Here is a 14,298-nt window from a genome sequence, read left to right as displayed (position 1 = left end):
TGCACAGGAGAGCCAGCATGTATGGATTTGACTCTGACATTAAGTGCCTGACTTCACTTCTGTGAAATTTGTGTATGTAAATAAATATAGGGACTGTGCACATATGCTGCGTATATTTAGGAATGAGCAATATGAATAACAATAATTCTCTCACTGGTTACTGTCTTTGCCTCTGGACATGGTTGCTGCTTTTCTGGAGTGTATTCTAACGAATATGCATTTTTGAAATTGCTGACGTCAGCTTTATTTTGCACATCTTGCAGTGCGGTGACAGTGTTTCTCTTGCAAGCAAGCTCCATTACATAGTGAATCTGCAGGTACAGTGCCTTTAATGAGGACTGGAATCCTTTTGCTAAGAGAACAGTGGAGACTAAGAAATGTTGAAATCTGGGGTCCTGTGTTGTTTGGATAATTACCAGGGTTTTTTTGGGGATGCCTAACTATTTCTTTTAAAACATAGTGCAAACCTATGAGGTTCATCTGAAGATGCAGTCAAGAGAGAAGGTTGTTTGTTTTGAATTTTAAGAGTACAAATACAATTACTATACAGCAGTTTCTTAACTCAGTACTGAGAATTAAAATGATTAAACATAATCGACAATGTTCAAAATTTACAACCCCTTACATATTTAAGGGGAGAAGGAGATTTTAACTTTCATTAGAGCAAGCAGAAGTTTCTGGTTCATTTCCTTCTATAATGTCTCTTTCTCTTGGGATGACCTCATTCAAAGAGGTGATGGCAGAAATAGGTATGCTAGGGCAGCCCTGCAATTTGTGGTCTAGGAGCCTCTGACATAGCAGGTTTGTATGTATGAGCGATTTTTCAGAGGAAGATGGTTTCTTTTAAACAACCCAGAAGCTGCAAGGTCCTTTGAGAAACATGAATGCCTCCAATCATCTGAAGTAAAGCTATATTTTAGCTAGTCAGGGAAGGAAGTGCGGTTATTCAGTGGAGCTACATAAGCCAGAGGGAGGCTGCAAACCACTGCTGAAGTGACCTTTGCTTCAAATTGGTTTTGGTATACGTGGTAGGAGGTACAGCCGCTCCCTATTCTACTGCCAGTATCTTTTGAGTCAGTAGAAGGAGCGCTGAGGGAGAAGTTAGGAGCTGGTTGCTGAGCTTCAGCCTTCCTTGCTGGGTGAGGTGTCTGAGCAGATGGACTGCAGGCAATGTGAATTTGCAGTCTGTCTTGCATATGCACAGAAATAAGCTAGAATTTTTCTCTGCCAGGGCCCTTGAGGCCCTAGGGGCATTGGTTCCACTTGGCTCAAATTCGGAAATAACACTACAGTTCTACACTTTGTTGGTCACTGTATACTAATAACGCATATATGGGCCTCATGTAGAGTAGGGAGTTGCAGTTATCACTCAGTGATCATTCTATAAACAGTAGTCAAATGTATACAGCCTTTCAAGTGCCACTAATACTGTAAGGCATAATAAGTATGGTAGCCAGTCAATTGTAACAAGACAAAATAGTGTTCTGCACTTGAATTTTAGGCAAATAGAAAAAGATGACTGGACATTTTTGAAAACTGAGGCTGTGTTGCAAGTAGTGCCCTCTGTAATTTCAGACTGCCAAACACATTCTGGAGTTTTATAGCTGAAAACAAGGCCTAGCTTTGCATATATGTTGAAACTGTGAGCCTGCTCTCTGCCTTGGATTGCCTTTTTCTGACACACTGGTGTATTAACATATAAAGAAAAAAAATAGCTAAGTTTTGTTGCAGTAGTATTTCCCCCGCCCTCCCAGTGGTTTCTGTGAGGAGGCCTAGACATGTGAAAGGTTGCACTGGTGCTTGATATTGCAATGATATTTGTCCTGCTGCCTCTAGAAAATACACTGGGGAAATGAAACAGCTGAAAATCTCCAGGAGCCAGTGTTTACTCGAAGCGTCAGTTAGATGATGTTGCCCCATGGATGCTGTTGCAGAGAGCAGAGAGGAGCTGGAAGGAAGAGAAGTGTTGGTGTGATGGATTTTGGTAGGCACTGGTTTCCATGCTTGTAGAACAGCATGGAAGGAAAAGCACTGTGTTTGTATACGAGGATGTTCTAAGGGACCTTAGAGCTTGCAATTTACACTTGCAGAATCTGTGTTGAGGCTCCTGTAGTCTAATTCTTTGTTCAGCAATGTTCTTTAACTTAGGGTGTACAATGAAGAGTAGGTCTACGATTTTAAAGCATATATTGATTGAGTCAGCGGTTCTGCCTCAACAAAGTATGGTGATAGGAATGATAGGATTAAACTGTAGTCAAAGAGAGAGGAAGTAAAATGTTCCCTAATCCTAAGATTTAGTTGCTTGGCTGTACCCAAAGGTAGTCCTGTGCTCTTAATGCTATATGACTATCTTTTATTTGCAGGTTCCCTTATGTATTTAAATGAAGCCACTCTCCTTCACAATATCAAAGTTCGGTACAGTAAGGACAGAATTTATGTAAGTATTACCTGTCATGTCAACCAGTTTAATGATAAATATCCTTTCAGAAAACCCTGAATCCACAAAAAATTATTATTTTTTTTCCAATCACAGAACATGAAAAGAAGTTGTAACACTGTAAATTTAGAAGGTTTGGGGCATTTTTTGCTACCTTGCTTAAGACTGATTCTAGCTAATTTTTTACCAGGGAGAGCAATAGATTTTTCTTGTCATGACTGCTCAGTTGCAACTAGAGCACGGTGTTGTATCACAGATGTCTGTTCCTATAGAGAACTTACTTCACCAATGCAGCAGCTATTAACAAAGATGGTTCTTTCTTCATTATTTTTGAACGAAGCTAACAGGTGCTGTCTCTAACACCTCCGAGCTCAGATGTCCATCTTAATCTTTTATATTGCTATCAGATTGCCTAATTGTACTTAATGAATTCTGACTGAATTACATTTTGTCCTTGCCATCTGCCCTGACGCTGACAGCTGTGAAATAGAAGAAAGATAAGAATTTTCTTTCTTATTTTTTTCTAATAGAAAGCTGGCTTGCAAAACATCTACACAATTTCTAAGTGTCAATGTTTAAAAAAAAAAAAAATCAGCCTTTTTGTTAGTCTGCTGTTCTAAAATGAACTGATTTAGAGTGATACCCTCTTAGTTGTTTTCCTTTGTTGCAGTTAACTTTACAGAGCTATAAACTTTTTATGGGTTCAAGATAAAGCACCAGCTTTAAAATAGATGAGTTAAAATGGTGATTTGAATGCTGTACTGGAAAAATAATAATGAAACACAAACACAAAACAATGAAATAAACTCTAAAACTGAACTTACCATGAGGGAGGATAGTATTTAGGTTCATAAAACTTTTCTTCCCTTTAAACAAGTGCTATTAATATGTTGTCCCAAGTACCTATATTTTCTCGAAAAATATCAGATTATCTTTATTACCATTCCATTGTAACCTTTTGGTACAGCCAGAATTTATTGTATTTATTGTATTTTTTTCTTTAGTTCTGATTAACAGTATTTGCCTTATTTCTGAAAAGAAAACTAATTTTAGTACTCGCAGCGCTTGAAGAACTCCGTGCTTGTGTTTTACATCATTAAATAATGATGAAAATAGAATCATCTGAGAAAATTACTGTGTTGTCTGTGATCCAGCCTTCTATCAGCATTTCATGATAGTGTCTAAAGTTCAGTCTGGGGATTTTCAGTCCTGGGATAGACTCACAAACAATAAACCAAATAAGTTATTCAGTCTGAGGTTTTATCTGATTTTCTTTGTAACTTTTCCCACAAATCTGTTTTTTTTTCTGTGCTTCAGACGTCAGGTCATCCTTATATGTGATCTGATCATTAAAATGAAAGTATAAAAGATTTTTCAGATGGAAAAGTAAAAAGCAGCCTTGATTTCCCCCCCCCTCAAATTCTTTGTCAATTACAGAGCATTTGTATTCTGCATTTCTCACTTTGGAAGTGGCCATAGCTAATTTCTCTCAGCTGAATGCTTTTATTGCCTGGCTTGAGCGTGTTCCCAGGCAGTATTCTGTCAGTCCTTCCTGCTGAGTTCCTTCCATTTGATATTGAAAAATTATTGTCCTCACTGGAGGAGAGCGCATTATGCTAGCCAAGAGCTTACTTTTTTCACTTTAGAGGAGGAAGTGGTGATTTCTTATCCCTGATCCAGCAACTCATACAATGGGAAATCATTTAAAAGGAGAGGGACAAAGGTCAAGTTCGGGACATATTCCACAGCTCAGTGGTTAGGAAATTCTCCTGAGAAGTGCTTTTTCACAGAAGTCCTGGAAAGATAATTAGAAGAACTCTGAAAACATATCCCGTCTCGTGCTTGCATTAGCTCGAGAGAATTGCAAATGAAATTGCTGTACTTTGACTATACTCTTCAATAATAATAGAAAATTGCTGTTAACCACTTTGGTTGAACACTAGCTAATAGTTTGCTGTTAATTCTTTTCTTCACAGACGTATGTAGCCAACATTCTTATTGCAGTGAATCCATATTTTGATATACCTAAGTTCTATTCTTCGGATGCTATTAAAAAGTACCAGGGTAGATCACTTGGGACATTGCCACCCCATGTCTTTGCCATTGGTATGTATTGAGTCTGATTTTGTCTTTTACAAAACAAGCATTAAATAATTTGCAGTTGGATGTAAATTGAACCTTTGTAGCAGTAATTCAATTACTGTAAGCTATTAAAAATAAAAAATGGGGGCTAAAATTGCAAATTTTCACCTCCTTGATATGCAGTTTGAAGATTTTGGCAGCTATTTATGTTTGTTCTGTACCTCCAGCGTTTTATGTCTGAGCAGTTTAAATATAATTTACAATCATAAAAAAAAAATCAGATTTTAGAAATGAAGAATGATGTGAACAAAACTGGCAAAATATAGTGATTGCATTTGTCTTTTACTGTATTGCCAAATCACGTGCACTGTTTCTTTTTATATGATTATGTTATGGGCAGAAAATGCATTTAAATATTATTATTGATATAAACCTGATTACAGATCACTTGGAATGTAACTGTGTTTAAGAAAAGATTTGTCATAGGTATTACTTGTGCATTTAAAAATATGTTAAAGTAAAATTGTTTTTCAGCTATTTTGTGAACACATTTACCTGAAAATTGTAGGTGATTGGGTTTTTTTTCATTTTGTCCTAGCTGAGTTTGGTAAATATTTGCTATCCAAGACTCTAAGCTATCACGTGGCATTGTTGGAGGGCGGGCAGCTATCATGTAATTAAAAGAGAAACTTCAATAAATTGTAATAAGCTCAATTGTAAAGATTTTTTTGAAGATGTTGAGTTTGCATGTTTGTATTGTGGCTAGTTCTTATTGTAATTTTCAAGAGAGTTGCAAGCATAATTTTTGTCATATTTCATGTATTCTTTCATTTAAGCTGATAAAGCGTACCGTGATATGAAAGTACTCAAGATGAGTCAGTCCATCATAGTTTCTGGAGAATCAGGAGCTGGCAAGACAGAAAACACTAAATTTGTTTTGAGGTTTGTACTTTTGAACTGAAGTTATTCAGCGAATCTCTTGCATTTATGGGTTTGTTTGAAATAGTCAGAGCTAATTGTAAGGCACTCAGTAGCACAACTTTAAGACTCGATTCAGAAAGTTATGTGTATGCTTCTACATACACTTTAATGCATGACATTTATAGGGTTAAACTTAAATGCTGACATGATAGCGTATGGAACATATGGCAATGGCTATACATTTACAGAAGCCTTAACTCAGTTGTAGTTGCATCATATAGTTATTACGGTTTACGATGCAGTCGTTTTGGTATTGTATGTCTGGTATTACCATTGACAAAATCAAAACTAGGCATTTTAACTGTGTCTTGCAAGACACACTTGGTTTTGCCATAGATGCGCATTTATCTGTTTTCCCTGTCTTCATTTCTTCAGTTTGCTTGATGATCTGTGGTTTTTAACTCTTGATTTCTGAGACAATTGCAGGGATTTTGTAATATACTTCTACCCTAATTTACTGAATAAATATTGAATAATGGGGTTCATTTATTTATTTATTGATGTTCATGTATGAAAGACACTGAATCAAGCATATTAAACTGTGTGGAGGCCATATTGCTGATTAGCCTTCCTCTTATATGTTTTTAATAATCTTGACCATATTTGTGTCATACTTTAACTGCTTTGTATCACTCTGGAACACTATAACTGGAGAGTAATGCTTCATTGAGTTCACCTAGAATACAAGTGGCCTGACTATCTAGGGAAGCTCACTGCAGGTAGTTTGAATGCATTCTGTCCCCTCCTTGTCTTGTTTCCCTGTGTAAATCTTTAATTGCCTTTTCCCTGTCATCATGTATGTGGTAGTGGTATTATCTTCCATATCCCAGGAAGAATCATCATTCCTGGCCATCTCTCCATCACACTGTTCTTCTTTGCCCCTTTGCAACCTTTAGTGGAGAGCTGTAGGAGTTTCAGCAAGGTGATGGTAATAATATTTATAGGGGACTTCCTAACAGAAGACAGCTCACAACTTTGATCCTGCTAAAAAAAAAAAGAACACAAAACATGGCAGGCACTGGGACAACGTCCCCTGAGGAATGTCCTCAAAGGATGTTATTCTTCTGCTCCTCAGCAAAGGAAGTTCTGATTATATGGCAGGCAAATATCAACACTGCTGCATCTCCCTGCCACTGCCCACACTACAGTGTGTGTACAAAATGTCATTGGGTTTTTAAAACAGGAAGGCTTTTTCCTTGTGTAATCATCAGGAAGCAAAAGGTAGTAATATAGCTCTGTTAATGTTCCTGAACTTTTTTGGAAGGTTCTATTTCAAGAATGGCTTTTAATGTGTCCCAGATCTAGTTGTAAATTTCCAGAAGGAGCATACTGGGAGCTGGGAACGGGGGGGGGGAAATGAGGTGCAACTTAAAACAAGTTTTGGATTTCTTTTCAGTTCTTTCTTCAGTTGCTAAATTGATTCTTATCTTACTTATGCGTTGCAATTTCCTATCTCACCATCTACATTTTGGCATTTTATTAACATTGGTGGCTGTGAATGCAGAAGCTGTATGCAGGAACTTGTGTTTAATTCAGGAAATACATAAGAAAATGCAAGAATTTACTGATATTTTTCTTGCTTTACAGATACTTGACTGAGTCCTATGGTACTGGCCAAGATATTGATGATAGAATTGTAGAAGGTATTGAATTTTGCCTAATTAAATTTAAAGTTCAATTTAATTTTTTTTTAAATTATCTTCTAATTTGAATTGTCAGTAAATAGCAGCTAGGATGAAAATACTATCAAACTTCCTATGGCATAATTACAGGTAGTTTACCTTGATCTTAATTACTTAAAACATATTTTTTATTTACAACTTGCTTTACTTTTATTTAATATAGTGTCATACAGTCCTTGATGTAGAGTTTGAGTTGTCGTGTAGCCAACACTGGATTTTATGTTGTATTAATCTGCAAGGCTAAGATTACATTAGGAAGATGTAATTCCTCCTTCTCACCATAAAGTTCTCACAGTCAGATAAAGCAGGGAAGTTTTTTACATAGTTCAGAGTTGTTTCTCTTTGTCTTTTTTTGCCATAAGGAATCCAAATGATATATTTGGGTTAACACTTTCATCTCTTCTTCATTGTGTCTGTCTTTGTAATAGACTCCCAAGCAAGGTCAGAAGAGCTTTTTTTTTTTTTTTTTTATTTGGTTGAGCCTCTTCAACGTTGCATGGAATTCCTGATTAACCAGAAACTAACTTTTTGAGAAGACACACACACATCTGAAAAACCAGCCACTCTAAAAAAGCTTCAGTCTTCTATAGTTTCTAGTCAACTTATTTCAGAATTTCATTACTCTTATTGTCTTTTTCTTAAACAAAAAGAAATTACTTTTGCTTTAAATATTTCTGGTTACATAATTTGAATCACTGGATTATTCCAGAGATGTACTACAGTCTTTAATCTGTTATTGCTGTAGGTGAAATCCACTGTGTGCTAAAGGAACTTGGAAAGGTGGCCCAAGAGTTGGATAATTAATTGGTTCTTGTAGGTATTTTGAGAACAGTGATTTGTTTGGTGTATTTTTTTTTTTAAATCAGCAACTGATGCATGAATTTTAAATTTTGTGAAGCACAGTTTTAATGAGCGTTCTTACAGCATCTGTATTAATAGAGGAACCTTAATCCTATCTGAAAGAACTCCTGCAACTTTTTTTTAATTCATAGTCCGCTCTTCAAAACTATTAATAGGTAAAGTATCTGGATACCTGAACGCTTAACAGGGCCTCTTAATAAGACGGTTATGAAAGGGAGACTTGGCTTTTCTTGCATATGCTTAAAGCTTATGCTTTAAAAACAAAACAAAAACTCCAAACAAAAAAAGTTAATGCTGGTGTTCCACCAAATAATGTATTATCATCCGTAATTTATCCGACCACTGTAGTTATTCCTTCGCAGTTCAATTGTTACAGGAATAGATTTGTAGATGGTTTTCGGTGTTAGATCTGAGTTTCTGCTCACGTAGTTTCCAATGAGTGTTTTTTAGTTAAAAGCTTTAAAATATCCTGCAGATATTTTCTTTGGTTTGTTAGGGGAATTCAGTAAATTGACTTTCTTTTGTCTTCAGAGTTAGCAAAGTACAGTCAAGAGCCTTGTGTTTCATAACTACTAAGCATTTTCAAACTGCTTAAACGATGCACGATTTGTATAAATATAAAGCATACATTAAATTGCTGCCACTCTTTCTGTATGGGTTTTTCTTTGAGGTGCTTGAAAACCGCAACCAGTAAAAAAAAAAAAAATCTCTCATTCATTTAATTGAGCTAATCTGAAAGGGCATTTTTCAGCTGGTTTTGAAAACAACTTTTCTAAAAGGTCTTTTTTTTCCTAATCAATCTAACGTGCAACGTGCACGACATTTCAGTGGCATTTTTGTCTATGGGATAAATAGGTAGTTTAGATTTTATGAGCAAGAACTCATTGGGAAATGTCAAATTGTGTATTGTATCTTATAGCTTGTGCATCATTTATTTATCTGCTCGCTATTAGAAGAACACCACTGAATCATTTTTGGTGATTGTCTCTGAATTTCTTTAGTATTAATTCAAGTATTTTGCAGCGTTATATGACATTTAAATACTTCATTGTAAATTCCACCACTGTATATCCAGTACAATTTGCAAAATCAGTTATTCATAATAGGTAATATTTTTCCTTTAATTTTCACGCCTTATTCCCAGTAAGTTCACTGAATAATTGGTATGAATTTGTTTTCCCTTTCCTCTTGGTACTTTATGGATCACATTTTAACACTTCTTTAAATATTTATTTTTTACGAACAGCAAATCCATTACTGGAAGCCTTTGGAAATGCAAAGACTATTCGCAACAACAATAGCAGTCGTTTTGGGAAATTTGTGGAAATTCACTTCAATGAAAAGGTACTGGAGTTTTGATACAGATAATAGTGATGATTTTTGCTATAGAATGGAAATACTAGATTGGAAGTAGGTTAAGCAGACGTATCTTACACCAAATTCCTGTCCCTGGTTTCCCTATTTGATTTGTATTTATCACCATGAAAGGAAAGCCACAGTACTGTGCCACAACTGGAAAACGGTGTGTCAAGTCAGTGGGAAAATTACTTCCATCCACAACTTCATCACACTAAGAGGAAGAGGCATACTAACGAATAACTTAATTGCTCTTAAGTATTTATGCATTCCTTTAATTCACAATCAAGCATAAGTTGTGTATATATATCAACTGTTATAAATTTAAATGCTTTAATATTTTATATGAATTTCTGATTTATGTATTTGTATGAGATTTTGAGACTTCATGTTAATATTATGTATGTGAAAAAAGTCATGGAACTGATTTTTTTTTTTTTTTTTTTTTGTCAGAAGTACTAGTCACTGCATAGCCTATGAAGATTTTTCTTTGAGTGTAGTTTAGCTTGGATAGCCTAAGCATATGCACATAGAATTTCTGCTTGTGGTTATGAAAGTAGAGCCTTCTGGTAAAAGGAATGTATGTAGGCTCAGTACATGTGGTGGGAGAAGTTACGGTAGGGGAAACTGTTTCTTATTTTAAGCTTGGCACCTATTAGTTATAAATATATTTTAATCTTTGGAGCGGTGTCAATTGAAATAGACTCGATCAGACAATTTTAAATTGAAAAACTCTGACTCTGAAATAATCAAAAAACATTCTAATAATCAGAAAAATATTTCTTCCTCCTAGAACTCAGTTGTTGGTGGATTTGTATCACACTATCTGCTGGAGAAATCTAGGATCTGTGTACAAGGCAAAGAAGAGAGGAATTACCATATCTTTTACAGGCTTTGTGCTGGTGCTCCAGAAGACATTAGGGAAAAACTGTATCTAAGCTCTCCTGACAGCTTCAGGGTAAGTACTGGAGTCAGTATTTGTAGAGCTTTACATTACTGCCATACATGGATTTCTCTTATGGATCTTATTAAAGTATCAGTTTATTATCTTTGAGAAACTCTTTTCTGCTACAAAATTTGGAAAATAGCTTTTTAAAAATCTATTTGATCTGGACATAAGGCTGTTTGCCATTTTGTTCTTACTGGAAATCTTCCTATACTTTTCCTCTGTTTTAAAACTGAGGAATCCTTGCTTTTTCCAATAAGGTACCATTGCATACCCAGTTCCTAGTAATTTTGCTATTGGCTTTTCTTGAGGTGGAAAGTGTAAACTTTTTGACTGTGACCCAACTGTTCTGTGGGATCTTTAAGTGATGAAAACTGCTCTTATTTCTTTCTCTTCCAACCGTGCATTAAGGAAGACCTGATATTTCTGTCCTTTAAATTATTACCTCACACTTCATACCAAGGATCAAACCACAGTGATAAGGTGGTTGTACTTCTCTGTTGAAATCCATATGCTTTCGTATAACTTCTCTTTCCTACGCTGTTGTGTCCTGTTTCTGTCTTTCTCTACTGTCTAGATTTGTCATTAACATTTCCCCAGTTTCCCTGTTTCTGTCTTCATACACCTCTGTCATTCTTGGTCACTCCAGGTTATATGATAAGACTCCCTCATCCCTTAGGCTGAAAACTTACATTTTTATCTCCATTTAAAATGAAACTCGTGCAAGGATTATTTCTGTTCATTGAGCATGCTTTTCCTTATGATTTTCATCTGCTAATTTATTCTTTCCTGAGGACTACTTATTTTTTCTGAGTTTTGGCTGTCTTTCAGCAGCCTTTTACTGGTTCAGTCACTCAGCTATGGAATAGAAAACAAAATATAAATACAGTCAGTGCTGAATGTAATGCTCTTAACAATACCTACATGAAAATGAACTTAAACAGGAAGGAAATAAGGTGTGAATAATTCTGTGTACTTCTTTAAAAATGTTAGCTTAATGTTCAGTGGCAGAGAAAAAGCAAGAGCAGAATTTCAAGAATTACTAGGAACGTAAAAGAGAGCGAAATGATGTGTTATGTTGCCATATTTGTAAATTGTGTGCAGTTTTGTCATCCCAGCTCAGAAAGGAATAGTAAAATTCTTGGGTGAAATACAGGTCATGGTTGAAGATGAGATATTGAATAGTATGTATTGACCTTTTAATTCAAACCACTGTGGCTGTTCTTTTAATTTGTTTACTGTCTTTGCTGCTTCTCCCCGTGCTTTATTTTTGTCATTTTTTCCCTTTCCTGAGATCATGTGGCTTTGCCTGACTAACCCAGATTGTGTGTTATGTTTCCAGCAGAAATCCCACAAACAGGCTGGTTTTCTGTGTTATCATTACATTTTTGCATACTTTTCCTCCCATCTTTCCACTAAATAGTTTTACTACCTCGATTTAATTTTCCATCTTTCCTTCTTTCTACTCTGCTTCTCTTTCTTCAGATGTCACTGAATTTGTATTCAAAAGCAGTTGACAAATTATATGATTTCCTTTGCTTTCTTTTCCTTCTTCCCAGTCAAAAATCTTCACTACTGTTTTCTATTTGTGTGATTCCAACACTACTTCCTTTATTTTTAAATTCGCTTTTAATTTTCAGTGTTTTACTCTTCAATTATTGCAGTCATTTTTTTTTTTTTCTGTATGAACTAATAATGTTGTACTGGTATCCAACCAGTGCAACTATGTAATTGTTTCTTACTGTTTTCTTGTTTTCTTTTTCCTTTTGCTTCCCATCAAAGCAAGCTGCTGTCTTCCCTTTTGGGGTACTGCTAAGCCTTTCCTCATTTTAGACTGCTGTCACTGATTTTACTTGTAAGGTGAAGACTTCGGTCACTCATTCTTGCAATTTTGTTATTGATTTATAAATATATTAGTTTTTTTCCTTTTGACAATTACACTGAGCAGTAATATATACAAACATCATCATGTGCTTTGTTGGCTTGCGTTGAAAAGAAAAACATTGACAAATCAAATATTACTGCTGGACACTGGTTAGTTGTTTGCTTGAGTTCTGTCACTTGTCTCCATCTCTCCATTGTCTCTTGGGATACGCTTGACGTGGAATCTCACTGAAGCAGAACTGTGCATTTCTAAAGTAGTCATCAAATTGCTGCACAGGGCTTTGTAACACGAATCTGGAGAGCATGTAGAATTAGAAGGACATCAATTAATTGTCATCGTGATTGGCTTAAGTGGGGTGAGCAGTACTGCTAATGAAGCATTATGCTACTACACTGATAGGGTTTTTTGTTTCCACGACTTGATTTTTCTAGATAAAGCTTGTTGAATTGAGTTTATCTGTTAATTTACCCAGTATCTTCTGTACTCAGTTTCATCAAAATTCAGTAGAAAGCCAGAAGCCTTAAGGATGCTAAGTTCCTGCTACTTTTCTGGAAAGTAGTGGTAATGTAGGTGAGACATAAGATAGTTCCATATGGTACATTTTATACTAGACACTTCCTCCCTAGAAGCCAGAGCTTCATTGTCCAGTTGCTACATGCAGGATTGTATTTTTTTAATGTTTTAAAGCAAAAACCTTCAGCAACTTATTGATTGAATATTTTTGAGTAGTCTCTCTTTCATTAATACATATCTCTTGTAGTTAATAGATTTTTAATTCTGTAACTGAATATGCTGCATGCTCTCTCTTGGGAATGTTTTAATCAAAATCTCTGCTCATGAAAGTACATGATGTAAGTGCGACCTTGACATCTACAACAACCTGCTTAAAATCAGGCTGGTGCAGTTCAGTGCTGAATAGCATGAGTGCCTGTACAGAAGACACTCACTGTGCTTGTTCCATCTCTAAAGAGCTTACAGTGACACCTGCCTTATCAGACTTGAATATCATTTTTTGGACTTCTACTAAATTTGCAGCAGGTACTCTCATTTCTGTTGGGAATATTTGTTACTTTTCCAGATGTTAGTATATGAGTCCTGTGTTCCTTACTGCATATGAAAGATCCACTCTGCATGTTAGATGTTAACAAATATAACACTTTTTTTCACCTTCTGAAGTTGATTATCTTTAATTAAAAGGAAATTTATGATCACTTTCTCAGTATTTTCATATCTTTGTGTGCAAATTAATATACTTAAAAATTATTGGTCACATTGTACTATATAGTCATGAAATATCACTTTCACTAGGAGATTAATAACAATAATAACACAATAACAAATATCACTATCACTTAGGAGATTTTTAGAAAAAGAATATAAAAAGTAAATTTTCTTCCAAAATAAAAATCTCTATTGCTTTTGTAAGGATTACTTTTTCTGTGTTCTTCCCTCATTTGCTTTTCCAGATTTGTGGCTCTGAATAACAATGCCTGGGACACTTTTTTACTGCATTTTTTTTGCTGACTGCGTGTCTGTCTTACTGTGGAAATTACTGTGGAAATATCATCTATCAAACTTCTAATCATAGAGATACTATGCTAACCAGCATTTGGTGTGTGATTAATCTTTAGATATTAATGTTAACCTTTTGGAGGCTTGACAAAAAAAAAAAAAACCTTCAAGGAGAAGATTATATTCTTAAATAGATTGTTTAGAAAATTCCATCCTAAAGGATATATTTTTACACTGGCTTTACTTTTTTATGTAGTTTGTAGATTATCAAGTCAAAGTCCAAATTAGGGCCAGTGTGGGCCCTATGACTCAAGAGAATTTTACTCAATGCCTGCTTTCTCTTAACTGTATTAACCTGATAAATAGGACCATCTCAAATCTAGGATGATTCCTACTTTTCATAGTAGTGGAACAATATTAAAAGATGAAGGATGACTCAATTCTCTTTTATTCCTGCACTTGCCATGCCTCCCCTTGACTTAAGTGATCTGTTGTCATCTCCTCCCTATGCATTTGACTCTCTTGGTGCTAGTGCTTGCTTGCTCTGCGGATACGA

General features: G+C 35.4%; 1 protein-coding gene across 5 annotated transcripts in view; it reads left to right on the top strand.

The window, feature by feature from the left end:
- MYO6 (myosin VI) overlaps positions 1–14,298 on the top strand; it is a 100,627-nt gene that overhangs the window by 34,018 nt on the left and 52,311 nt on the right. For all 5 annotated transcript variants that reach the window (XM_021390220.1, XM_021390218.1, XM_021390219.1 and 2 more), the window contains 6 exons: positions 2,364–2,437; positions 4,414–4,543; positions 5,356–5,461; positions 7,088–7,143; positions 9,290–9,387; positions 10,193–10,357. In XM_021390220.1, the coding sequence (XP_021245895.1) occupies positions 2,364–2,437; positions 4,414–4,543; positions 5,356–5,461; positions 7,088–7,143; positions 9,290–9,387; positions 10,193–10,357 (629 nt within the window). The remainder of the gene's footprint in view (positions 1–2,363; positions 2,438–4,413; positions 4,544–5,355; positions 5,462–7,087; positions 7,144–9,289; positions 9,388–10,192; positions 10,358–14,298) is intronic.

Source organism: Numida meleagris, chromosome 3 (genome assembly GCF_002078875.1).
Source record: "Numida meleagris isolate 19003 breed g44 Domestic line chromosome 3, NumMel1.0, whole genome shotgun sequence".
In the NCBI taxonomy this organism is placed as follows: domain Eukaryota; kingdom Metazoa; phylum Chordata; class Aves; order Galliformes; family Numididae; genus Numida; species Numida meleagris.
Note: the sequence above shows the minus strand (reverse complement) of the source record. Positions and strands in the feature narration are given on the sequence as shown.